We start from the raw sequence: 27,092 nt of genomic DNA on the forward strand, positions 1-27,092 counted from the left end.
CTTCTCACGTATATCAATGAGGCAATTAAAATATCTAAAGTCCTAAGGAATTCATTCTGTTACTTGGTAATTCTAAGACTATAACATTCTCCTTGTCTGCCAAAAACCACAGATATTGTTTTTAAGTTTATTTATTTATCTTGAGAGACAGACACAGTGCTTGGGGGGGGGGGGGGGTTGGGTAGGGTCAGAGAGGGAGAGAGAGAATCCCAAGCAGGTTCAGCACTTCCAGCACAGAACCTGACATGGGGCTCAAGCCCACAAACTGTGAGATCATGACCTGAGCCAAAACCAAGAGTCAGACACTCAACCGTCTGAGCCACCCAGTGCCCCACAAAAACCCGAGATTTTTAAAGCAAACAGATTTATAATTAGTCAAGCGTAGGTCTGCTGACCACTATTTTACTTTCAAGGTGTGGTTCCTCCTCACTATTCATGTATTCTGTATTACAAATTTGCCTATTCTCTTAAAATTTGATAATCTTAAAACTTGCAGTGCTTTCCCAGTCATTTGCAGACATGTGCACGGCAGTGAAAAATTTGAGTAGCTTGATGCATAAGCTGAGGTCAAATATGGTAATGCACTGTCTTTTGTTTCGGCTCTTTTACTATAAACCAGTGTCCTTTTGTGGTCTATTTAGTGCTAGGTTTTTGGCATTACTGTGCTTTTTATAAGTGACTTTGCTGTTTAAAATATCCCTCGAGTCTGATGCTGAAGTGCTGTGTAGTATTCCTAAGTGCAAGAAGCCTGCAGTGTGTCTTACAGAGAAATCCTGTGTTAGATAAGCATCGTTCAGGCATGAGTTACTGTGTGGTTAGCCGTGAGTTCAACGCTAAAGAAGCAACAATATGTATATTAAACAAGCTGTCTTTAAACAGAAACACACATAAAACAAAGCTATTTGAAAAACTAACACTGACATGACAAAATCCTTACATTCATATTCCATACTTAAAGATTTCACAGGTTGTGAGCTGACTTTGAAATTTTCATTAAGTGAAGAAAAAGAGGGGCGCCTGGGTGGCTCAGTCAGTTGAGCATCCGACTTCGGCTCAGGTCATGATCTCACTGTTCCTGAGTTCGAGCCTCGCATCAGGCTCTGTGCTGACAGCTTGTAGCCTGGAGCCTGCTTCGGATTCTGTCTCTCTCTCTCTCTCTCTCTCTCAAAAATAAATAAACATTAAAAAAATTTTTTTAAAAAGTGCAGAAAAAGATTAGAGCAGCAAGTATGAGAAATGGCGTAACTCATGAGTTCTTGGTTTTACCCAAATCAACCCATCTGCAGTACTTTCCCTGCTAGCTCCACAGATCCAAAATCTAACTTAGCTAAATGCCAGAGCCCCGATTAAAAGTAATTTCTTCATTCTCAAAACTCGTATTCATGAATGCATATATTCACTCAAAAAACATTTTATGTAGTCCAACTATGTGTCAAACACTATTCTAGACACTGGGCATATAGCTGTGAAAAATTTAGGCAAAGTTCCTATCCTCTTAGAACTTAGTGTGGTGGAGGTGTGGAGAATACATATTTATATATGTCAGGTGATCAGAGAATGCTAATTAAAAAAAATTTTTTTTAATGTTTATATTTAGGAGAGAGAGAGAGTGTGAGCAAGGGGGTAGGGGGTGGGAAGTGGGGGGAGGGCAGAAAGACAGGAAGACACAGAATCTGAAGCAGGCTCCAGGCTCTGAGCTGTCAGCACAGAGCCCGATGTGGGGCTTGAACTCACGAACCATGAGATCATGAGATCATGACCTGATCATGACTCTGGCCAAAGTCGGATGCTTAACCAACTGAGCCACCCAGGTGCCCCTAAAGGCAAGGTAAAGTATAGAGTGAAAGGGTGAGATGACAGAGGAACTGAGGAAGGCCTCTCTCAGAATACAAATGAGCAGAAATCTGAAAGATGTGAAGAATTAAGCCATAAATCTGGAAAACCCCATCCAGGCAGGGGGAACAAAATATGAAAAGGCCCTAAGGCAAAAATGTGCTGACAGGCACATTAAGGAAAGAGCAGCAAGCCTTAGTGGATTACCCTAGGAGGTAGGAAGCAAACTCAGCAAGGTAAAAGGGACCACACCGTGTAGGTCCTTGTAGGGACTGGCAAATGTTGGCTTTTACTTTCTCATTTGGAAGAGACATCTGCAACTCATCTGTAGAGAAAAGACCCTATTGGGGCAAGAGTAGGAGCAGCGAGATCAGTGAGGAGGCTTTTGGAATAATCCCAACTAGAGAGCAAAGTGGTTTAAAATTACAGTGGAAGAGTTAATGAGAAGTAGCTAGATTTCAGATACATATATTTTTTCAGATATATACCCATATATATGAGTTGAACAAAGAGAAGTCACAAATGAAGCAAACACTTCTGACTAGCCCAACTAAAAGAATACAGATGCTGTTAACTAAGATGGGGAAACCAGAAGTAACAGGTTGGTTTTGGGTGGGGGAAATCAGGAAGTAGGACATCTCGGAGTTAAACACACATTAAAATGTTGCAGATGCCCACTGGACACCTAAGGTTTATTGAGTAGAAATGTGGTTATGGGAGTCTGGAATACAGGGAAAAGGTAAAAAATGAAGATATGAATTTGGGAGCTTAGCCTAACAGAAAATATTTAGAGACCTGAACCTGAATGTGATTGCCTAAGGAATGTGAAGGGGTCCAAAGACCAGGCTTCAGGGCACTCCTATTTTTTTTTTTTTAAGTGTATTTATTTATTTTGAGAGACAGAGAGAGAGTGAGCAAGGGAGGGGCAGAGAGACAGAGAGGGAGAGAGAATCTCAAGTAGCTTCTGCACTGTCAGTGCAGGGCCCAACACAAGGGTCAAAACCAGGAACCATGAGATCATGAGCTGAGCTGAGCTGAAACCAAGAACCAGAGGCTTAACCAACTGAACCATCCAGGTGCCCTCCATGCCCCTCCCCCTCCTAATTTTTAATGAGAGAAGATTGGGAGTTTGGAAAGTTGAAAAAAACAAAGGGGACTGGGAAGGAGGGGTAAGTAAGAGAACGCATCCCAAAACAAGTAAAGAATGTGTTTAAGAAGAAAGTTCTTTATATGACAACTAGCCTGGACTCCTCAAAAGGTTAATGGCAGGAAAAAATAAAAGAGAAGGATTCTTCTACATTTAAAAAGACTAAAGGAACATAACAATTAAAGGCAATAATACATAAAGCTTGGTTGGGTCCTGGTTTTAAAAAAGTAACAGCTATAAAAAATATGCTTGAAACTACTAGGCAAAAGTGAAAATGCACTGGACATTAAACTGTAAAATTAAATTATGTTTATTTTTTTTTTTTTTTTTTAAATTTTTTTTTTCAACGTTTTTATTTATTTTTGGGACAGAGAGAGACACAGCATGAACGGGGGAGGGGCAGAGAGAGAGGGAGACTCAGAATCGGAAACAGGCTCCAGGCTCTGAGCCATCAGCCCAGAGCCCGACGCGGGGCTCGAACTCACGGAATGCGAGATCGTGACCTGGCTGAAGTCGGACGCTTAACCGACTGCGCCACCCAGGCGCCCCAAATTATGTTTATTTTGTTACGTATGATAATGGCATTTTGGTTACATAGGGGAATATACTTATTCTAGGAGACACATGCTACATTCAGGGGGATTTATTGAGACATCTGCAACTTATTTTCAAGTGACTGAGTAAAAAATTACATGTTAAATTATACATAAAAGTTAGAAAAATGTAGAGGACAAATAACTCAGTGGAAATATGGCAAAAGACACGCACAGATATTTCACAGAAGAAGAAATGATAAAAGGCCATTAAATAGTGAAGAGATACTTAATTCCATTTGCAATGAGGAAAATGAAAATTAAAACCACCACGAGAATGCATTCCACATTTATGAGAGTAGTCAAACTTAAAAAGAATGAAAACATCAACTGTTATCGAAGATGATGGCTAATAAAAACTCTGGTAGGAGAGGACATTAGCATAAAGACTACCTAGTTTCCCATGCACCTTTGAACCCAGTAATTCCTGTCCTATAGACAGATCTGGGAGAAACTCTTCCACCTGCGCCCTGGAAAAAAGGTATAAGAATACCAACAGGGATATTGTTTGTAATGGCAAAAAAATTGGAAATAACGCAAATGTTGAGTGTATGGGTATTTATTTCATCATCATTGTAACTGTTAATTTTCTTTAAAATATTACTTATATTTAAAAATAGATTTGTCTACATACTGTATATATCTTTGTGTATTTCATGTATCAAAAAGTTAACACTATGATCAGCTGCACAAAATGTTGCTGACAGGTCAAGACAAAGAGTAAGAATTGACACCTAGATCTTGTTGGGTGTGCACTGAAGTGCCTAGGTAAGTGAAGTCAATCAGAATTACCTACAATAAGCTGAAGACCTTAAGTCTCAAAACAACTTTTTTCCTTTGTTTTGGAAAAAGGTTACAGAAAATCAAATCTATCAATTCAAAACAGTAAAAAGTAAACTTTCCATGTTCCGCTAGCTCTATCCATCTTTCTAGGGGAAAGGTTTTTAGAAGACAAGACAAACTTATTTTTTCACTTTCAAAAACTCCCTATTCAAATGTTCATTGCCATGTGAAGACACACATGTAAGAGTGAACATTTGATTTCTAGTCCCACTCAGGATATCTGAGAGTGAAAGGAAGGCTACTGAGAATTTTGCTGGGGTAATGACATAAAATGGGGTTATCTCAGGCAAACTGGTCTGTATGGTTTTCCTGTGAATAAACCAAATTCATTTCAGTGCCCCAGTAGGTTTTTTTGTAAGAATGGAACAAGGGATCCCAAGAAAAAAAGAGGTACTTAGAAGTAGTTCAGTCAGACTTTTCAACATTCTATTCTGGCATGAAAATTATGGATACTCGTGACACATATAAAATGATACTCACTCAGTTGATGGTATACAGGTTTATGCAATCCTTGAAGTTTGATTGATGCCAAAGCAGCCAGTTTGCCAGGGGGCTGCATTTTCCCATCTAAGAGATACCAAACCCGAGCAAAAGTGGCCCATTGCTTGGGGAAAAAAAAGACAGAGAGAGAGAGACAGAGAGACAGAGACAGAGAAAACAATAAAGAAAGTTCTAATTAAAATGGAAATAATTGAGATTATTATATACCATCATGTATATTCTACTGTTAATATCAATAATTACTTTGAAAAAAGATCCTGTCACTAAATAATTGTTTTGGTTTTGTTTTCATTTGTTTCTGGAAAAGGAGGGTCTTTTTACATTCTACAAAGATTAACACAGTAATTTTTCTTGCCTGCCTTCCTATTAGCAGTGTGGATGATATTTTATTTAAAACATTTCAAAGATATATTTTCCTTTATATTATAACAATTTTTGATATCATACAGAATAGAATCTGGAAGAGTAATGGGAACTCTTATGAAAGCAGGAACTGTTTATAAGGTCTTCAAAAATACTTTGAAGACTAATATGTATTAAATTGAAAAATGAGTAGCTAATTGGGAACTGAAAACTATTCAGCAGTTCAATTCCATGGAAGAGGTAAGTAACAGAATATAGCTAGACAAGTATAGATGGAGGATGTTGAATAAACTTAAATTTTACATAGCTGCCTTACACAGACATCTTTAGGCTGCGTCAGGCATAAACCATTGTCTTTGTAGTATCCATCAGTACTTTCAAGCTCTCAGAAAATTCCAGCCCATAGAGATGTCAACCAGATGCTTTCTGTATGCATATACACGGGTTGCTAAACAATGCTGGAAAAAATACAATCAGGCTAATTGGGCTTATTTTAAATTTTATTATTACAAACCTCATATCAGCTTCTAAACTGCTCACCATTTTTTTTTCCTTTCTCACTTTTCTAGTTTCTACTTGTTCTCCTCTCTTTTGTCAGATTTCTCTCTTAAGTATTTCACATATTTTGATGCCATTGTAAATAGTATTGTATTTTTAATTTAAATTTCTGTTCGTTGCTAGTATATAGAAATACACCTCATTTTTTGCATTTTGGTCTTGTACCCTGCAACTTTGCTAAACTTATCAGTTTTAGGAGCTTTTCTTAGATTCCATCTGATTTTTCACAAAGACAATCATGTCTTCTGCAAATAAAGACAGCCTCTAGCCCATATCTTTTCCCTAGTACTCTCAGCTTATGACTAACTAAAAAAATAAAAATAAAAATAAAAAAGGATTCAAACAGTGGGAAGTCTATAGGACAATCTTTTGTCTTCAATAAATTGCAAAGGAAAAAATAGGAAAAAGAACTTAAGAGAGAACTAAAAAACATGAAATTATTACATTCTAAATCCTAAACCAAAGGAACAAACAGTAAAAATTTATGTATTTCTATAACATAAATGAGAAAATTGGGGATTTGAACATATACTAGATATCTGATATTAAGGAATCATGATTACTTTTTGTCTTTGATAAATGGTATTGGGATTATATTTCCAAAAAGAATCCTTATAGAGAACATACTGAAATATTTATTTATGAAATAGCAGGAATCTTGAGATTCATCTCAGATTCATAAGGGGAAGAAGTGAATGGGGGGTACAGATGAAAAAATATTGGCTATGAGGTTTTTGAAACTGGGCTGTACCTTCATTTATATAGGATTGAAATTCTCCATAATAAAGTTAAACAAAACAAAACAAAAAACAAACCCTCTCTACCTCACTTACCTACTGCCTCCTTTGTGGCAAAATTCTCCCAAAGAGTTGTCTTTACTCCAATTTGTCCTCATGCTGACTTCAGCCTGCTCCACCCTGGCTTTTCTTCTCCCACACCCATCACCCTCTCTCTATTGCCTGTCAAAGTTACCAGGACCTTCATGTCACTGAATCCCTTGGTCAATTCTAAGTCTTCAATACAGGTGATCATTTCCTTCTCCTGGATATTCTTTCCTCACTTGATTTCCAGGACACCACCCTCTGTTGGTTTTTTCCCTTCTTTGCTTGTTTTCCTATCTCTTGCCACTGAAATGTTGAAATGTTCCAGAATTCAGTTCTTGGTCCTTCTCTCTTTTCTATACACACCTTCTCAATGACTACATCCAGACTCGTATGTTTACATGTCATTTCCATGCTTATGACTCCCAAGTGTAGAAATTTACATCTCTAGCCTTGACCTCTTTCCTGAACTCTACAATTGTACCAATTGCCCATTTGGTAGCTGCACTACAATGCTTTTTAAACCATCTCCTAAAGACTAGTTTGTCCCCATTCCATTGCAGATCAATATTTTGATTAAAAAAAACAAACCTTGTTCAAAAACCATTAAAATACCGCCATATCATCAAACTGCTGTAAAGTTTTCAAATTTTTAATTTTACTTCTTAAATTTGCTTCATCCAGGAGAGGTAACCAACAGTTCAAGGAAGGAATCACTCCTGGAGCAGGACTGGGCTAAGAAGCATCTCAGGTCAACAGACCCAAAGCTGAACTCCAGCTCTTCTACCTGAAACCTGCTTCAATTTCAGTCTTCCCTATCTCAGCTGATGGCACACGCTTCCGGTTTCAGAAACAAAAAACCTTAGAGTAATCCTTGTTCCTTCGTTGTCAGCTCACATTCAATCCTTCAGGAAATCCTTTTGACTCCACCTTCAAACAAAACCTGACCACTTTTCAACCCTATACTGTCTCGTTCGGTTTGTGCCACCATCGTGTTTAGCCTGGATCACTGCAGTTGGCCTCTAAACCGACTCTTTGTTTCTACCTTCCACCAATCCCCACCTCTGAACAGTCTATTCTTAACTCAGCTGCCAGAGAGCTCCTTCTAACACTTTTAAGTGAGATCACTGTCACTTCCTGGCTCCAAACCCTTCACTAACTAGATCCTCATTTTATTCAGTAATAAGCAAATCCTTACAATGGTCTACAGTGCCCTATCTGAATACTCTTTCCTTAGAAAAAAAGTCATGAAAAGGGCTAACTGAAAAGAGGAGACGAATACCAAAGAGAACAACAGCAAGCGGCGGCCAGAATCACGATTCTCATAAGGGCTTTCCCGAGGCATCATCTCCTGGCCCAGGAACTCCTCTTTCCTGCCCACTCAGCATCACTAAATCCACCGAAGCCACTGACTTCCTTCTGCCAGCATAATGAACTCCATCAAGCCACAAGAGTTCAAGCTCACCTGGGGCGCCCTAGAGAAACTCGACATTTTCTCCACTTGCAGGACCGTCCTATTCCCAGGGTCCACGGCCAGACCCCAGCATTAATGGCCCGGCGGGAAACATATATAGGCAAGCATGACAGTTCCTAGGCCAGCCAGCCGTCGTCAGTTTCTCTGCTTTTTCTGGGTCTCCTCCAATCTTCCCATGGTAGCACTTTCATCCTGACAGGAGGAAATAATGCAGTCATTGACAGAATAACTCCCCCAAAGAACCCGCCGGCTGGAAAAGCTGAGGCAAACCGACCCAGCGCGCACAATTTCCAGCCGACCTAAATTTGGTGGATGGAAACCGGAAGTGCCTAAGCAGCGCGCGACTATTTGGATGTGGAAACCAAGATCTGAAATAGGAGCTCGGCTCGAAGGAGATGGATCGGTACCTGCTCCTTGTGATCTGGGGGGAAGCAAAAGTCCCGTCAGCAGCGGGTGGGGAAGTGGATCATGGGCCTGGGAAGTCGTCCGTTGAGGGTACCGAGAAACAGCCGGGTAAGCGCAGGGCTGAGAAAGAGCGGGAACCGCTGGCGGGGAGGGGAAGAAATTTAAGTTTGAGATCAAGTTCTGCCGGTGAGGGAGGGGGGCTATCTCGAGTTGTCCCGAGAATCTGAGACTCTATGGGATCGTCCCAATAAGGGCTGAAAAATGTCATTATCTTCGTGGAGAAATAGGGACAAATTTGTGGATGCACAATTCCAGTGCTCAGAAGTTCTTGGCACAGTAAAAATTTAACTGATTTATTCTCTGTGCCTTCGGAATGGAATGTCTTCTTGTTAGAAATATATGCATTCAATAGGCGATTCCGTCAACTCTATGTTCCAAATACAAGTAATACAGAAAGGAACAAGATGGACAAGGATCTTACTCTCCTAGAGTCTACATCCTAATGGGAGGAGATATCCTACATATAAAAACTAAGATTAAAAAAAAATGGTAAATTTAAAACAATCGTGACCGTTTGAAATTACACTCCTTTTTGGTGTTTCTGTCTATAATCCGCACTGCATTTTATTTATTTGTTTGTTTTGATTGAGCAGGCATCTTGAGGAGAAAATATATGTGGTTGTGTATAGAGTATTGTGACAGAGTTTCCCTTCTCTGCTTAAAATTATCCTTTGGGGGGAATTTTGAATATTTAACTGGCTAGCGTGTATAAACCACGAGCCTTTTGGGTTTTCTCTGTGTAGCTCTTTTATGTACAACGTGTTTTTCTGGAGAGTCTCTGATGGTGAAATTGGAATAGGCCTAGATTATGTAACTCTTGTGCCCATTGAGTTAGTTTGCCTTTTCTTTTTCAGATTTAACAGCAGCAAATGTTTATCACCTCCTGAAAAGAAGCATTAGTGCTTCAATGAATCCAGAAGATAGTACTTTTCCTGGTAAGTATAACATGAGCCCCTTTTTTCTCTGGCCCCTGTATTTGTGTTGGAAATAAATTTAATTAATTTGGTCACTTAAAAGTGTGAAAGAGGGGCGCCTGGGTGGCGCAGTCGGTTAAGCGTCCGACTTCAGCCAGGTCACGATCTCGCGGTCCGTGAGTTCGAGCCCCGCGTCAGGCTCTGGGCTGATGGCTCAGAGCCTGGAGCCTGTTTCTGATTCTGTGTCTCCCTCTCTCTCTGCCCCTCCCCCGTTCATGCTCTGTCTCTCTCTGTCCGAAAAAAATAAATAAACGTTGAAAAAAAAAAGTATGAAAGATACTTGTTGACTGCACACATCACTGGGATAGGGAGATAAGTAAGGAAATACAAAACTGAAAAAGATGCTAATTCCCTCTTCCTGCTGCTTGAATGTCATTAAATTGTGTGAAAATTATTATTAAAATTATTCTAGGTTCTCAGCTTGACTTTTGTTCCCTTTGTGGTATTTCCTTGCCTATCTTTAGCTCCATATATAATAGGGTAATGTGGTATTATAAGGAGGATTTATGATTTGTCCTGAGTACAAATACATTATTAATGCTCTTACACATTTCTTACCATTTTTTTCCACCCTTATCTCTTATTGATTTTCTTAAAAGCACTTCATAATTGTTAAACACAGTAATCTTGTCTCCGCTCTTGTCTGCTTTACCTTTTTCAAAGTATTTGGCTTATTTGACCAGCCTTTGCTTTGTAAAAATCTCTTCTCCTTTGGTTTCTATTGGCATTATACAAATCCATCTACTTATTTTTTTTTTTTTTATAGTTATCTTCTCTTTTACTTCCTCTTCTTGGCCTCTGAGAGTGTCTTTCAAGGGCTCAGAAAAAGGAGATAACCAAAACAGACCAAATTAAAAGCTGAAGGAAGTTTCTGGAGATGCTCCGGGTAGGGTGCTCACTCATGCTGCCCTAGTCTGTCTTGGTTGTAAATGTTCATGCTGCCCTAGTCTGTTTGCCAAGTTGTGGTAGTACTCATTACTTTTTCAAGTTGGTATAATTTAAGTCAATACTACTGGTATTGCAAGAAAGCTTTTCTTTCACTTATGCCTTGAAAGTATACATTGAAGAAATATTGGGAGCATTATAGGAATTCTTGGGATAACTTTTGCTTCCTGTTTGGGTAGATAGAAGTTTCTTGTCCAAGGGGCGCCTGGGTGCCTCAATCTGTTGAGCATCCGACTTCAGCTCAGGTCATGATCTCTTGGTTCCTGAGTTCAAACCCCACACTGGGTTCTCTCTTTCACAGCAGCTATTTTTAGAATCCATTTACATTAGATTTGAATGTCACTTTTGGTGTTAATCACTTTTTGCTTCTTTGCTGTGCCTTTATCTATTTTTTTTTTTCCTTTTGCCAATTTCCTCTTCCTGTTACCCATTTTTGTAAAATATGTAAATTTATCACTGGGAGACAAGAAGGAAACACAATTACATATTTGTCATCTATTCATATGAACTGAATAACAGCTATGCAGTGACCAATCAGCAACAAACTTTGAAAAGTAGTAATGTGATTGGTCACTGATCATGATACACATCTTTGATTTATGTAGTGATTTGCGATATGAGAAGCTAGCAGTGAAGTTTTGCTTTAGGCAATTACAGTTGATTAGTAAACCATGATAGCTGCAGTTTGAGCCCTGTTTTGGGGGACCAGGTGTTATTTAAATCATGGGAACTGAAATCTGCATATCAGAACCATGCAAAGAGATTGAATTTCTTACCCTGTGAACATTATTGCTTTCAGTAATATGGCAAGTCTGAGAAACTGGAAGTATAATATGATTATAATTGAGATAAGGCTGGAGAGATAGGCATAGCAATGTGGAGGACTTTGTAAATCATGTCAGGGCTCTTGGACTTCTTCATAATGATAATTAGCCATTAAAGGCCTTAGTGAAGGAAGAGATCTGGTGACATCTGTGTTGTTGAAGTATTCTGGCTACAGTCTAGTGGACAAATTGGAGGAAAGTATAGGCATGAGGGGGCTGCTGCAGAAGACCAGCTAAGAAATAAGAGAGGTAGCCGAGGTAGAGGAAAATGGATCTGAAAGAAATTATGGAGGTAGAATCCACCTGACCTAGTGTTGCATTGGTGGGATTCAGGAGAAGGGTAGTGTGAGAAAGCAATCAAGAATGACATTAGATTTCTGGCTTGGGTATAGTATAAGTGGTGGCATGTAGCAAGATAGGAGAATTAGAGTTTGAGGCATGGTTGATGAGGGGCCATAAGACAAGCTGAGTGAGAGCCCAGCACAAGCTAGCACAACCCTCCCCCCCCCCGCCCCGGTGGAATATGTGTAATATTTCTCAGGCACTCCTGGCTGCCCAAGAACAAAGGAAAGGACAGAAAACAAATGGTTAAACTGATAGAGTCTCCATTAGTTTACAAATATCTTAGTAATATTACAAGAAAAAACAATCTTATTAATAGCCTAATCTCCAGGAACTCCCTACCATCTTAATGCTAATGCTTTGCTAGAGGGAAAAAACAACCTTAGCTTGATAATAGCTAGGCCTCTAGTAATCTGTGAGTCCTCTTTAGCATATGGAAATCTCTTCAAGAAACTCCCTCTTGAATTTATCTTCCCCAACTCCTTGGTATATAAGTAGTCACTGTTCACAACCCCAGTGCTGCTCTTTCTGCCCACAGGTCCTGTCTCCTTGCTTTAATAAAATCATCTTTTTGCACCAAAAGACATCTTCAAGAATTCTTTCTTGGCTGTCAGCTCTGAACCCCACTATCACCCCAAGACCTCATCAAATGACATGTTCAATTCGGAACATGTATTTAGTTGCCCCGTAAGATGTCAAATTGAAAATGTTTTGCAAAAGTTGGATACGTGTGTCCAGAACTCAAAAGGCAAAGTAAGGCTGGAGATACAGATAATAGAATCATCAATATGTAGATGTCAGTCCAAACTATGAGAAAGGATGGGATTGTTTATGGATAGTGAGAAGAGCAGAAAATCTTGAACTGAATCCCAATATTTATTTAAAAAAAATTTTTTTTCAACGTTTATTTATTTATTTTTGGGACAGAGAGAGACAGAGCATGAACGGGGGAGGGGCAGAGAGAGAGGGAGACACAGAATCGGAAACAGGCTCCAGGCTCTGAGCCATCAGCCCAGAGCCCGACTCGGGGCTCAAACTCCCGGACCGTGGGACCGTGAGATCGTGACCTGGCTGAAGTCGGACGCTTAACCGACTGTGCCACCCAGGCGCCCCTGAATCCCAATATTTAAAGGAACTGAACACCAGTTTTTTTTTTGTTTGTTTTTTTTAACGTTTATTTATTTTTGAGACAGAGAGAGACCGAGCATGAACGGGGGAGGGTCAGAGAGAGGGAGACACAGAATCTGAAACAGGCTCCAGGCTCTGAGCTGTCATCACAGAGCCCGACACGGGGCTTGAACTCATGGACCGCGAGATCATGACCTGAGCCGAAGTCGGACGCTTAACCGACTGAGCCACCCAGGCGCCCCTGCACACCAGTTTTTAAAGGCATGAGGAGTAGCTGGAAAGATAGGTTCCACAGAAATCAAGTGTTTTAAGGAGAAAGTAGTCAACTGTGTCATCTTTCATTCCTTTCTTATTCTTATGTTGAGAGGTCAAGTAACAACAGTGGTAAGAGCTATCAGATTTTATAACGTTAGTTATTGGTGCCGTTAATGAATGTAGTTATGATGAAGTTTTGGGGTGATGCTGGGGTGGTCTGGAGCCGAAGGCCAAGAAAGAATTCTTGAAGACCTCTTTGGTGCGAAAAGGTGATTTTATTAAAGCATGGAGACAGGACCCAGGGGTAGGGAATGCTGCATGGGGTCATGACAGGTAAACTCATTATATACCGTCAGGTTGGGAGGGGGGTCAGGGATAGAGTAAGTTTCCAAGGAATTTTGGAAGCAAGGTTTTCAGGACCTTTAGGGGCTACCTGTTGCTAGGGAAACATCATTTATTACCGTTTAATAAAACCTCAGTCAGGAGACCCTTCAGTTGTATATCAGGGCCATAAGCTTGGAGTATAATTGCTAGCATATATCTTGGGGCAGTTGAGATAATGGAAGTAGATTTACAGGATCCTCGAAGTTGGGATAACGTTAAGCTAAGATTCTCTTTTGCCCCTAGCAAAGTGTCATCCTCCAGGCAGCTGAGCTCCTAGAGGGAGGTCACTCTGCTGGTTTCAAGGACTTGTCATTGGGCTATAGGCAGTAAGGGGATTTAATTTTTCCTTTGCCTTAGTTTCCCACATTACCATGGCAAGTACTTAAACCCCTTTCCTTTGTTCTTGGGTAGCCAGGAGTGTCCAAACAATATTCCACTGGGCCAAGGGAGGGAGGGTACCCACCTGTATTTTGCCCTCAACTTGCCCCACACTCCCCCATCAGTTACAGTTGCATGTTGGATACACAACATTTTGAAATGGCTTTAGAGGGGAGTAGAAAATGTCATGAGGCTATTGTTTTATCTCCTCTCTCTCTTTCTGGCCAGGCTGAACCAGACCTTCGTTGTCTTTGAAGAGGGAACTAGATCTCTTACCATCACTTACGCAGTTTTGCATGACTCAGTAGTAATTAAGTGGGTGTTGGGGTTTTTTTCTTGGTAGGTTTTAGTGTTTGAAATGATGATTAAAATAGTATGGATTTTGAGTTGTGACAAAATAAAAGTATTCATTGTGAGTGAATAATTTTGCTCTTTGGGCAGATTGTTCTATTTAAATTTTTAGAGATTTTAAAAAGATCCATGTAATATATATGTATATGCATATACACACGTATATCTTGAAGAACTATATACTGTAATAAAAATTATATAATTCTCTAAGTATAGATACTGTAGCATCTGCTTATTTGTGATACGCCTTTCTTCTAATAAGCACGATTTTGTTTTCAAGCATGTTCGGTAGGCGGCATACCTGCTCCCAAGAAGTGGTTCTTTGCAGTGCAGGCAATATGTGGATTTTATCAGGTAATAGAAATGAAAAAAATAGGCATTAGTGAATGTCTTTGCCAATGTAAGTAATTTCAGAAACCCATTATTTAATGCAATCTTTTGATATATTAGTTTTGCAGTTCTCACTGGGAAGAGATACATTTTGGTACAGAAAAAGATGAAATTGAAGATGTTCTTCAAACAAATATTGAAGAATGTTTGAGCGCTGAGTGTTTTGAGGAAGAAGATAGTAATAGCAGAGAATCATTATCCTTGGCTGAGTATGCTTATATGCTTTCTATAATATCTTTAAAATATTTTAACAGTACACAGTATTTCAGCCACAAGAGTGAAAATGAGATTTTTTTTAGCAGCCATAGGAAGGAAATTTTAGTTATTGAAATTTTCAACTCTATTTTGGGAGATGGGCAATTTGGGCCTTTTATTTGAATAAAACTGTAAAATGGAAAAATTGGTATCTGAAAATATCTAGCTTCTTAAGCTTACACAATTGCATTAATCATAAAAAGTGACATTCTAACTAATATGTCACTTTTTTTAAAAAAAATTTTTAACGTTTATTTATTTTTGAGACAGAGAGAGACAGAGCATGAACGGGGGAGGGGCAGAGAGAGAGGGAGACACAGAATCGGAAGCAGGCTCCAGGCTCTGAGCCATCAGCCCAGAGCCTGACGAGGGGCTCAAACTCACGGACCGTGAGATTGTGACCTGAGCTGAAGTCGGACGCTCAACCGACTGAGCCACCCAGGCACCCCAATATGTCACTTTCTTGAAGATGAATTCTGTCTGATTATGAATTTTAAGAGCTTGAAGAGAAACTTGAATGTAATGGAGCACCTGGGTGGCTCAGTTGGTTAAACGTCCAACTGTTGGTTTGGGCTCAGGTCATGATCTCACAGTTCCTGAGTTTGAGCCCTGATAGCACAGAGCCTGCTTGGGATTCTTTCTCTCCCTCCCTGTCCCTCTCTGCCCCTCCCCCACTCAGGCTTGCTCGCTCGCTTTCAAAATAAAATAATAAATAAACATTAAAAAAAATAATAAAGTAATTGAATTGTTAAAAAATTTTCCCACTATCAAACTCTAGGCCAGTATGACTTCACCAAATTATTCTCCCAAATATTTAAGGACTAGCATCCATTTTAGATAAATTCTTTCAGAGATGAAAAGAGAGGGAAAACAACTCATTTGTAGGTGTTGGCATGATCTTGATTCTATCTCTCTCTCTCTCTCTCTCCTCAAAATAAATACACTTTTAAAAAAAGAAACTGGAATTTGAGGTTAATAACTGGCATTCAAACTCAAATTATGATTATCATTTTGCTATTTGAGGTTGATATATATGATTTATTCAATTTATGTATATCTTGAGCATAGAGTTTCTGCGGATTATATAGATGATTGGCTTCACTTTTAGGTTTTTTGAATTGTGGTATAATATATAAGTTGGTCCAGGTGATATAAGTTGTGATTATTTTTCTCTTCATGAAATATCCCATCTTCGACTCATAATTAATACCTTTTATTTTAGTCTTCCATAATATTTCATTACAAAAACTATTTTTGTTTACTGTAGTAATCATATATTATAATACTTCTATAAATTACTGCAGACTTTAAAAATTCTGTTTTCCTGTTTTTTATTTATATTTGTTTGTACTGATTAATGAAAGGATACATTGTAGAACCAAGGAAAGGGTATAAACCCAGGGCTCAGTAGAGGTAGTTTCTAGTTACTTGATTGTGGACCAATCACTTCATTTCTCTGGTCCTTTATTATCTTGTCTATACAGTGTTGAGATCCTTAGGTGATTTCTAAGGTGCCTTCTAGCCTTAGAGTTCTTAGCATCCATGTTTTCCCACCATTATTAAAAGATAAGGAGCGTAAAAGTAATTATTTCTAGTAAGTGACCTAATAGTTATTTCCACAAGAGGGAGCTTGAAAACTATGCTTTATCATAAGATGCCTTAAGTTTTCTAGATAATGGCAGGTTTCTAATAAAGGGTTTAAGTAATTTTATGTTATACAATAGATTTTTGAAAAAGAAAAATTCATCATTTGGATAAAATGAAAAGATTTTGAAGAATTGGAGGACATCATCCTATTTTCCAGTCATGGCTATTGTATGCCATTCAGAGAAAAGCAGTATCCTTCTTTTTTAAACACTTAGCAATACTGTACTTTTAGGGTTCAGAAAAATGTTTGGTCTATTAGTTATGATTTATATTTAATGTACTAGATATAATTTAGGGAGTTTTTTTCCCTTTTTATTGTTTGTTTTTTGGGGATGTGGCTAATAACTTGGACTCTGAATCCTACTTTCTACACCTGCTAGTTATGTGACTGTAGGCAAATTATTTAAAGTAAGGATAAGAATATTATAGTAGTGCCTTGTGGGTTCCTGAAGATCAAGATAATGTATCTAACATACTTCATAGTATCTGGCACATAGATTCATTTAGTTAATATTAACTGTTATGATTATATGTAATGTGTATGTGTATGTGTGTGTTTTCTAACTTACCCTTTTGTTTTAGCCTGTATGAAGAATCTGCAGAAAATTTGCATCAATTGTCTGACAAACTTCCTGCTCCTGGTAATATTTTATGACTATTTTTGGGAATATGTCTTATCTTATACTTCCTATGAATGAGTGATGAATTCAACCTTTATGCTTATGTTCTCACTTCTAATTTTGAAACTCAAAATGAAAAATAATTTCTTAATTGAAGTTGATATCAAACATACTTCACTGCTTTAATAAAGTATATTACTGAGACACTACAGTTCTCTTGTTTTTATTTAGTTAGAAAAAAATTAGAACTTAGAAAATTAAATACCAGTCTCCATTTCCTTATTTAGTTATTACTGAAGAATCTTTCCACTATATACCATTGTTTTACATAGTACATTCTGTAGAACATGAGTCCTATAACAATTCCTGGAAAAACAAGTTCTTTAACCTAGATCATTTTGGCAACATCTTTTAAGGTGTGGGGTCACTGTATACTTTATCAAATAGAAAATTCTACGGTAAAAGAAGCCCTTCACTCAGCATTTGTTTACAGAGCCCCCCACCCCCTTTTTTTTTTTACAATAATGACAAGTATATTTTATGAAATACTGTATCATGCTATTCTTAAAGCTGTAGCCTCTCTGAAATTTATCTTTCCTTGTGTCAATCAAGTAGCTGGCATCTAAAACCTGGTACAATTTGGCATCTGTAAATACTTTTGAAGAGCTTTTCTTGAATATTTTTCATTATTGAAAGTCATTTATTAAGCACACATTTGTTGCATCTATCATAGATCATGTATTGTACTAGGAGCTGAGTATGTAATGATGAGCAAAGCAAATGTGATTACCATGAGGGACTTGAAAGCTCACAGTTTGATCCTTATATTCAAAATCCTATCTTAGTATAAGATTCTATGTGGGAAATAACTGAATACATAGATAAATAAACATACCAATTTTTTAAATAAAATGTGTCAAATTCAGAATATGCGTTGAAATATGCAATTGCTGTTTTAGCAAAATAGAAAGCTTTCATTATCAAATTTCTGTTTGGTTCGGTTTTGTTAACATTTTCTAGGTTTTTTGGTACATTTATAAATTTATAAAATGTGAAGTTTCATGAAGTTATACTTTTTTCTTAGGAACCAATGATATTGTCAATATAATTGAGTTTTCTGAGTGTTTTATTGTCCTATAAAAAGAAATAATTTATTTGACCATTACAATTTTATATTAATTCATTCCGTTTTGTATAAATTAAGTATAGAAAAATATACTGAAATTGCACAGATTTTTTTTCTCTGTTTCTCTGTTCAGTACAACAATAGCATTGATGATCTCAAGAGCAATGTGTATAATTAAGCATTGGTACATAACTGGCAAGTAATTATGATACAGTTCATTGTTTTCTGTTATGTTAGCTATTTCAAGATAACATGGCTTTAAATCCAATGATGAACATTTAGAAATTTTGAACTTCTAAATGTGTATTTTTTTAATTATGAAAATGCCTTATTCTCTTTCTAGGTAGAGCAATGATAGATGTAATACTGTTGCCTTCTGACAAAGATCCTCCCAAATTGAAAGACTGTTTACCTACTATAGGAGCATTAAAACATTTAAAGGAATGGTATTCAGCAAAAATAACTATAGCAGGAAATAATTGTGTAATGTAAGCTTCTTTGTTCATATTTGGTTGCTGTCTGTGTAATCTGTTTTCACAATTAACATGCCATCCTAATTTTAATAACTTATCACTTGAAGATTTTGTTTAATGTTTATTTTTGAGAGAGAGAGAGAGAGAGAGCAAGCGAGCATGAGTGGGGGAGGGGCAGAGAGAGAGGGAGACACAGAATCTGAAGCAGGCTCCAGGCTCTGAGCTGTCAGCACAGAGCCCAATGCGGGTCTCAAACTCATGAACCGTGAGATCATGATCTGAGCCGAAGTTGGACAACCAACCAACTGAGCCACTCAGGCATCCCGATGACTTTTTTAATGTGATAAGATAGTTTTATGTCATACTGTTATTACAGGTTTATTGAGAAAATCTGGATTTTTCTTATTTCATATTTAATATTTCTGAGATATTTAAGTGTTTAGTAAGTGTCATCAATGCAGTTTTATAATCATTTTTGAGCATTAATTATCTAAACACACTGTGTGCTCTTAAATAGGTTTGTATTGTCCATTGAGCACCGTGATGAATACCATGGATACACTGGATTTGTGATGTTGTATTTGTTTTTTGTTTTATGTGCAATGTAGAAATAGATATATATTGTTGTGATTTATATTTTAGTAAGGATCAATTGTATATTACTGTTTTGATCCTTAAGTATTCCATTGGATTTATTAACTTTGTGATTTTCTTCATTTAACAAGTGTGTATTGAGTACTGACTTTATGCCAAGCACAGCGATAGATGCTGTTGAGTTAAGAAGGTGCCATTTGATCTTGTTCATTGAAATACAGGGAGAAATAGGAATGCTGATAGTTATGATAGTCTGTGATAAGTACTATTATGGATTCCATACAAGATGTATGGGGAAAAATTAGGAGAGCAGTTCTCCCTTTAAACATAAAGGACTAATATTAAATCTGTGTATGTGTATATACATGTATGTATCTATCTGACACACTTAAGCCAATATTAAATGGACATGTGATAGAGACACCCTCAGAGAGTGACTTAAGGAACGTTCTACAATATTAGTACATAAAAGCAGCGGTAGAAACTTTGCATTTTTGCCTGTTAGGATTGTAGTTAACCATAACCATTAAATCTAAGTAGGATATGAAACCCTGTATTTAACTATCATAATCCTTTATTTATAGAAATTATCAGAAAATTGCAGAATACCTTTCTGCTAATGTCATATCTTTAGAAGATCTCAAAAATGCTATTGACTCAAAGGAATTATGGAGGGGAAAGATTCAGATATGGGAAAGAAAGGTAAGTGGATTTCTCAGTTATCACCATTTGCAAAGCAGGGCTTTCAACTTTATTTACAACGCAGATAGTTTAAATGAATCTGAATGAAAATGTACCTTATAAAGATGTTCTAGAATAGCAACATCTGAGAAGAATTTTCTTTAGTGATAGAAATATTCTTCCTGTGTTAATGCAGTAGCCACTAGCCTTATGTTGCTATGAGCACTTTATACATGACTACTTCAACCAAAAATTGAATTTTTAACTTTATTTTAATTTAAATAGTCAGCATGGTTATGTTTTGGACACTACAGTTCTAGAATCTAACGTTCTTTTAAAAACAGAATTTGACATTAGTTGAGTTCATGTTGTTTATCCAAGCTGCTTTATTTCACTTGATCTTAGCCAAAAGGCCGAGAAGCAATATCCAAGCTGCTTTATTTCAATGCATGTATAAACCACTGGAAAACTGCTTAGACCGTATTCTTTTACCTATACCACTTTACATGATCACTGCTCTCTACTAACCAGCTCTCTAATTTTTTTTTTATTTATCTTTTTAATTTACATCCAAGTTAGTTAGCATATAGTGCAACAAAGATTTTAGGAGTAGATTCCTTAATGCCCCTTACCCATTTAGCCCATCCCCCCTCCTACAACCTCTCCAGCAACCCTCTGTTTGTTCTCCATATTTAAGAGTCTCTTATGTTTTGTCCCCCTCCCTATTTTTGTATTATTTTTACTTCCCTTCCCTTATGTTCATCTGTTTTGTATCTTAAAAGTCCCCATATGAGTGAAGTCATAATGATATTTGTCTCTCTGACTAATTTCACTTAGCATAATACCCTCTAGTTCCCATGTAGTTGCAAATGGCAAGATTTCATTCTTTTTGATTGTCAGGTAATACTCCATTGTATGTATACATATATAGGTACATATGTGTACACACATATGTATATATACACATATATGTGCACACACATGTACATATATGTACATACATACATACATACATACCACATCTTCTTTATCCATTGATCCATCGATGGACATTTGGGCTCTTTCCATTGTTGATAGTGCTGCTATAAACACTGGGGTGCATGTGCCCCTTTGAAATGGCACACCTGTATCCCTTGGATAAATACCTAGGAGTGTATTTGCTGGGTCGTAGGATAGTTCTATTATTAGTTTTTTGTTTGTTTTTTTTTTTTTTTTTTTTTTTTTTTTTCAACTTTTATTTATTTTTGGGACAGAGAGAGACAGAGCATGAGCAGGGGAGGGACAGAGAGAGAGGGAGACACAGAATCGGAAACAGGCTCCAGGCTCTGAGCCATCAGCCCAGAGCCTGATGCGGGGCTCGAACTCCCAGACCGTGAGATCGTGACCTGGCCGAAGTCGGACGCTTAACCGACTGCGCCACCCAGGCGCCCCAAGTTTTTTGAGGAATTTCCATACTGTTTTCCAGAGTGGCTGCACCAGCTTGCATTCCCACCAGCAGTGCAAAAGAGATCCTCTTTCTCCGCATCCTCACCAACATCTGTTGTGTCTGAATTGTTGTTAGCCATTCTGACAGGTGTAAGGTGGTATCTCATTTTAGTTTTGATTTGTATTTCCCTGATGATGAGTGATGTTGGGCATTTTTTCATGTGTTGGTTGGCCATCTGGATTTCTTCTTTGGCGAAGCATCTATTCATGTCTTTTGCCCATTTCTTCACTGGATTATTTGTTTTTTGGGTGTTGAGTTTGATGAATTCTTTATAGATTTTGGATATTAACCCATTATCTGATATGTTGTTTTCAAATATCTTCTCCCATTCTGTCGGTTGCCTTTTAGTTTTGCTGATTGTTTCCTTTGCTGTGCAGAAGCTTTTTATTTTGATGAGGTCCCAGTAGTTCATTTTTGCTTTTGTTTTCCTTGCCTCCAGAGACGTTTTGAGTAAGAAATTGCTGCGGGCAAGATCAAAGAGGTTTTTGCCTGCTTTCTCCTTGAGGATTTTGATGGCTTCCTGTCTTACATTTAGGTCTTTCTTTCATCTATTTTGAGTTTATTTTTGTGTATGGTGTAAGAAAGTTCATTTTTCTGCTTGTCGCTGTCCAGTTTCCCCAGCACCATTTGCTAAAGGACTCTATTCCATTGGATATTCTTCCTGCTTTGTCAAAGATTAGTTGACCATACGTTTGTGGGTCCATTCTGTGTTCTCTATTCTGTTCCATTGATCTGAGTGTCTGTTATTGTGCCAGTACCATACTGTCTTGATGATTACAGCTTTGTAATACAGCTTGAAGTCCAGGATTGTGATGCCTCCTGCTTTGGTTTTCTTTTTCAAGATTACTTTGCCAGCTCTCTAATTTGAACACTTTTTTGTAACCTTACAAGATCCCAGATTTCTCAACTACAAGATAAAACTGATTAGTTCAGCCCCACTAATCTTAACTTTCTGTGAGGCTCCAATTTTATTTTGCTATCTCTTACAATGAATGAATATGTTTGGTGGCTTTTGTAAGTTATGTCCATGTTAAAATAAATATATTTCTAGTATTGTATATATTTTTGAAGATAGGCAAAACTAAAGAAAGTTTCTTAATGTTCAGGGTGACATGGGAGCATGAGTTGGGCCTTGCATTTCTATGAAGATTTATTGCACTAATTAGTAGATTTTTTTTCCTTTTCAATTCACCCTTAATTATGGCTTAGTAAAACTTGTGCTAAGAAAATAGGAATTAATGTGATTGGGTCCTTCTTGCTGATTTTCATGCTGCCTCATCCTTACCTTGGAAAGTTAAACCTACAGGCAAACCTCTGCAAGTGATTTTAACATAAACAAGCCACACAGTCAGCTGGAAGAGTGTAAGATAAAATTAACGATGAGAATTGGTTTTGTATACATTTTTTGAAACTGCATGTTTGCATACAGACAAATAAGGGCAGGGTTCTTTTCATGCAATTCTATTGTTTTATGAATAGGAAATTAAATGTTCATACCCACACAGGATGCATTTACAACTTGAAATCACTTGCTTTGGTGGAGAATAGCTTTTAATGTAGGTGCATGGTAGTGATCAAAGACATAGATTCTAGACTTAGATTGTCAGCATTCAAATCCCTACTCTATTTCTTGCTAATTTTGTGTGACCTATAGGGCAATATTTAGCCATTTGGTGCCACAGTTGTCTTCATCTGTAAGATAAGTGTAATAATAGTTCCTACCTCATAGATTTTTGTAAAGGTTAAATTATGTAAAGTACAAAGTAACCACTCATTAAATATTAGCTCTCATTGTTACCGTTACTATTAACACCTCTACTATTACTACTTCTGTAGGAATTGGTCTTTTCGTGAATTTATTTTGAAAGCAAACTATGTGTGAGGCATTGTCCTAAGGATTTGTGGTGAATAAGACAGACAGGCTTGTGTTTTGCAGAGCTTACAGACTGGTAGGAAGCCAGATATTGAACAAGTATATGTAAAGGAGGTTGTTTGGTTCTGTGGTTGCATGGAATGGCCTTAATAGACTCTTGTGGGCTGCTGTAGGGCCAATGAGAGCTTTTCATAAAAAGATCCATGTGTAAGTTGAAACAGGAAGGATGTGTTCATAAATGGAGGAATCACATTTTGAGCTGAGGAATCAAAAATATATTTACATGTGGTTTTCTTAACTTTTACATCGCATTAAGATGTATTGATCTTTGTAACTTTATTCATGATATTTGTAACTGTGTTCTCTTGGTTTCTTTTCAGTTTGGATCTGAAATTATTTTTCCTGAATTTTGTTTAAAGGGAGTCACTCCTAAGAATTTTAGTACATCTACTTTAAATCCTTGCATTCTTGCCAAAAAGACATTACCATCAAAGGATAAGAATATTTTACCAAAGGTAATCTATATTTAATTCATTTTCCAATCATCCATTCAGGCATATTTTTGTTCTTATAAGATATCTTTGAATCTTGAAATTAACATTCCTAGTATATGTGCTTAAATGTGCTCACTTGCATAATTTTTATTATAACTGTAATTAAGTGCTTAAATTACACTATGTTATTAGCAAAACTATCACTACTTTAAGTTATTTTTAAAATGGAATGATCCTAACCTTAGATCAATATAGGCCTGAAACTTCCTTTGGTTAGGACTTTGCTATGAGACCTTTAAGACTCAGTTCGGGGGGAATGTGATACACTGGAAAAAGAACAGGCCTTGATGTTGGGTAGACCGGGGTTTGAAACCTGGCTCTGTTACCTGTAAGTTGTGGTAACCTGGGTAGATTGATTAATTCATTTGTGAAATGGAGACAAGAACACACTTACCTTACAAAGTTATTACAAAGTTTAAATGAGGTAAGGGATTCCAGTACCATACGTTTGCTTCTTTCACGGTTTAAGACGTGTTAGTTTGTGTCCCATATCTCCATAGATTTATTCTTAAAATGCAGGTAATTATAAAGTAAAACAATTTTAAAAGGGTTTAGTTGACCTTTTTTTTTATATTAGAAAAATAACATGGGTTTATGTAGAAACATTTTAGAAATTCACTTTGAAAGACAGAATTCAAGAATGTACAAAACAACAGTCATGAAGTTACAATGATGTCAGATTGATGGGTAATATTTTCTGATCAAAGGGTAGTATAAAAGGGGCATATTTCTGATGTGAACACATTTCCCAATATTTGTTCAGAATGGTTACTTTAAGTAAACTACCATGGCCATCTTTCACAGGACTGTTAATAGTTTTTTTTCTAATATTATGAATATTGTATTCATTATTCATTTATTCATTATTCAAATATGAATAATGTATTTATATTTTGCTGCTATCGGTGGAAATCTTAGGGTAAAACCTCTTTAATAAATGTCTCTGTTTCTCTCTCTCTCTCTCTACATGTGTATATATGCACACATACACATATACTCTGTAAGTATATGTGTGTCTTTATGTGTGTATATATGCATAATTGTATATGGTGAAATTACTCAGCTTTCTGCAAGTTTAAAACTTTGTGTAGTCTCCTCAAGATATGTTTGCTTTTCTTTGTCCTTCCAGTGACATACTCTCATCTCAACTCTTAAAATACCTGTCCTCCTTCACTATTAGGTTCTGCCCAAAGAAATACTGCAAGTTTATTTTTCCAAGTGGAGCTATCTTTGCTAATTAGGACTGATGGGTTCACTGGTTCTCTTAATTTCTTCAGCATTTCTTTGAAGAATCTTATTTTATTTTTATTTTTATTTTTATTTTATTAATCTCAACATACCACTCAATCTAAGTTCATACCAGAGAATCTTCTCTTTCTCTCTCTCAGTCTTACAGACCCTCTAAATTTGTTTCTTCAACATCCTAGCCTCTTGGGTCATCTGTCTGTCTTACTGAAAATAAACACGAAAAGTTGAGAACTCCTGCCTTCTATTGCTTGCCTCTTTCTAGACTCATTTTCCCTCTGTTAAAACTCTTCAGTTACTAAGAAATCTCTATGTCTGTCTCTACTCTGAAAGGTAAAATTAGAATGGAAGAAACTCTTGTCTGCTATAGAGGATCTAATATTTGGCTTGCATAATGTGTAAATACTTGCTTTTAAACATCCATTTTAGTGTTAAGCCCTAATTGCTAATTTATTTACTTTTATTTTATTTATAGAATTTAAAGTATTACATAATCTTATTTCTTTCCTAGGTTTTCCATTACTATGGCTCTGCTTTAGAATTTGTGCAGATAATAAAATTATCAGATCTGCCCTCCTGCTATATGTCGGATATTGAATTTGAATTGTATCCTTTTATTTACGTATTCATTTTAGATTATATTTTCTGTGTCACGTAGAATGTTTCCTTCACTTTTAGATATTGGACCATGATGGATTTTTTTTCGTTAATAATATTCAGTATATTTTTCATTGCTATTGTTTTAAGAGATATTCTGCAACTTTCAAAAACAAAAAAATCTTCCTTCAAGTACTAGATTTATGCGTCTAGAATAGGCAAAAGACTTTCTGGTCTTGCTACTCATCATTAATGGGGTAGGGAGAATGGAGAAATGTTAGGAATCTGTGAGAAAAACAGAGTAACTTACATACTCCTGAAATGTTCAGATGTTTCTCTCGCCTTCGGCAGGAGGGGTATATAAGCACCAGTCCACTGTATCTTTGTATGCATACTAAGGTAAATATAAATGCCATCTCACATACCTGCAAATATTCAACATATCTTAGACTCTCTTTTAAGAAAAGAGTTTTTAGAAATATACCTAAGAACAGAACATTTTGTATAAAAAGAAATTGTTGCCTGGAAATGGAACATTAGCATGGTGTTCTTAAATTTTTGTGCAGAAACATAATTTTTACAAATCTCTTTTTCTCATAGTGTATGGGAATGTTTTTCATAGAAGCATTATTTCTTGGTATATTTTCAGTATTATAAAAATAATTTTCCTTAAGGAAAGGAGTAATTGTGAATTCTTACAGTTAAAATTTTCAATAATTTAAGCACCTTGTGAATTAGAGAATCAAACTTGTTTTAGGGAGTTGAATTATTTCTCAGTTACCATTGTATCATTTCTTTAACTTTAATGCAGAGGGTTGACACAAAACAATACCAAACAAAATTCCATGTTGCTATGGGAGCAGATTTCTTCTCTGCGTGGCAAGGTATGGTGGTGTTTTGTTTTGTTTTGTTTTAAGGGTGTGCTGGAAAAGGAAATATAGGGCCCCTGAGTGGCTCAGTCGGTTGAGTGTATGACTCTTGGTTTTGGCTCGGGTCATGATACCAGTGTCATGGGATCGAGCCCCGTGTCGGGCCCTGTGCTGATCATGGAGCCTGCTTGGGTGTCTCTCTCTCTCTCTCTCTCTCTCTCTCTCTCTCTCTCTTTCTCTCCCTCTGCGCCTATCCCCTGCTTGCTTCCTCGCTTTCTCTCTCTCTCTAAAATATATTTAAAAAAAAAAAAAGAAAGAATAAAAGAGAATGTAGTTTGTTAATCTGTTTTTGCATAATGATTTTGCTTCTTGAACATAACATGATTTTGGTCCTAACAGATATTAAAATATTTTGACTTCCCATAATAATACCAAAGTCCTCTGCAGACAGGAAATGATGTTGTGTTTTTAGATTTTCAAAGATAAGCTTCATGACTGGTGAT

The 27,092-nt window shown here is 37.0% G+C and overlaps 2 protein-coding genes across 6 annotated transcripts in view; one reads left to right on the forward strand and one right to left on the reverse strand.

Moving 5' to 3' along the window:
• The window catches only part of MRPL13 (mitochondrial ribosomal protein L13), a 49,018-nt gene extending 40,594 nt beyond the window's left edge, over positions 1–8,424 (reverse strand). The window contains exons 1-2 of one of the 4 annotated variants that reach the window (XM_043601677.1): positions 8,125–8,424; positions 4,897–5,020 (exon numbers count right to left, since the gene is read on the reverse strand). In XM_043601677.1, coding sequence (XP_043457612.1) covers positions 4,897–5,020; positions 8,125–8,151 — 151 coding nt within the window. In that variant the 5' untranslated portion in view covers positions 8,152–8,424. Of the gene's footprint in view, positions 1–4,896; positions 5,021–7,941 lie in introns of all 4 variants that reach the window. The other 3 variants (XM_043601675.1, XM_043601676.1, XM_043601674.1) reach the window with 3 other exon arrangements.
• A 28-nt stretch (positions 8,425–8,452) lies between these two features.
• LOC122495760 (MDM2 binding protein) overlaps positions 8,453–27,092 on the forward strand; it is an 83,280-nt gene continuing 64,640 nt past the window's right edge. For both annotated transcript variants that reach the window (XM_043601672.1, XM_043601673.1), the window contains exons 1-10: positions 8,453–8,646; positions 9,453–9,533; positions 14,460–14,533; positions 14,630–14,778; positions 17,054–17,112; positions 18,561–18,705; positions 19,869–19,986; positions 23,705–23,839; positions 25,635–25,729; positions 26,532–26,604. In XM_043601672.1, the coding sequence (XP_043457607.1) occupies positions 8,529–8,646; positions 9,453–9,533; positions 14,460–14,533; positions 14,630–14,778; positions 17,054–17,112; positions 18,561–18,705; positions 19,869–19,986; positions 23,705–23,839; positions 25,635–25,729; positions 26,532–26,604 (1,047 nt within the window). In that variant the 5' untranslated portion in view covers positions 8,453–8,528. The remainder of the gene's footprint in view (positions 8,647–9,452; positions 9,534–14,459; positions 14,534–14,629; positions 14,779–17,053; positions 17,113–18,560; positions 18,706–19,868; positions 19,987–23,704; positions 23,840–25,634; positions 25,730–26,531; positions 26,605–27,092) is intronic.

This window comes from Prionailurus bengalensis, chromosome F2 (genome assembly GCF_016509475.1).
Source record: "Prionailurus bengalensis isolate Pbe53 chromosome F2, Fcat_Pben_1.1_paternal_pri, whole genome shotgun sequence".
NCBI classification, from domain to species: domain Eukaryota; kingdom Metazoa; phylum Chordata; class Mammalia; order Carnivora; family Felidae; genus Prionailurus; species Prionailurus bengalensis.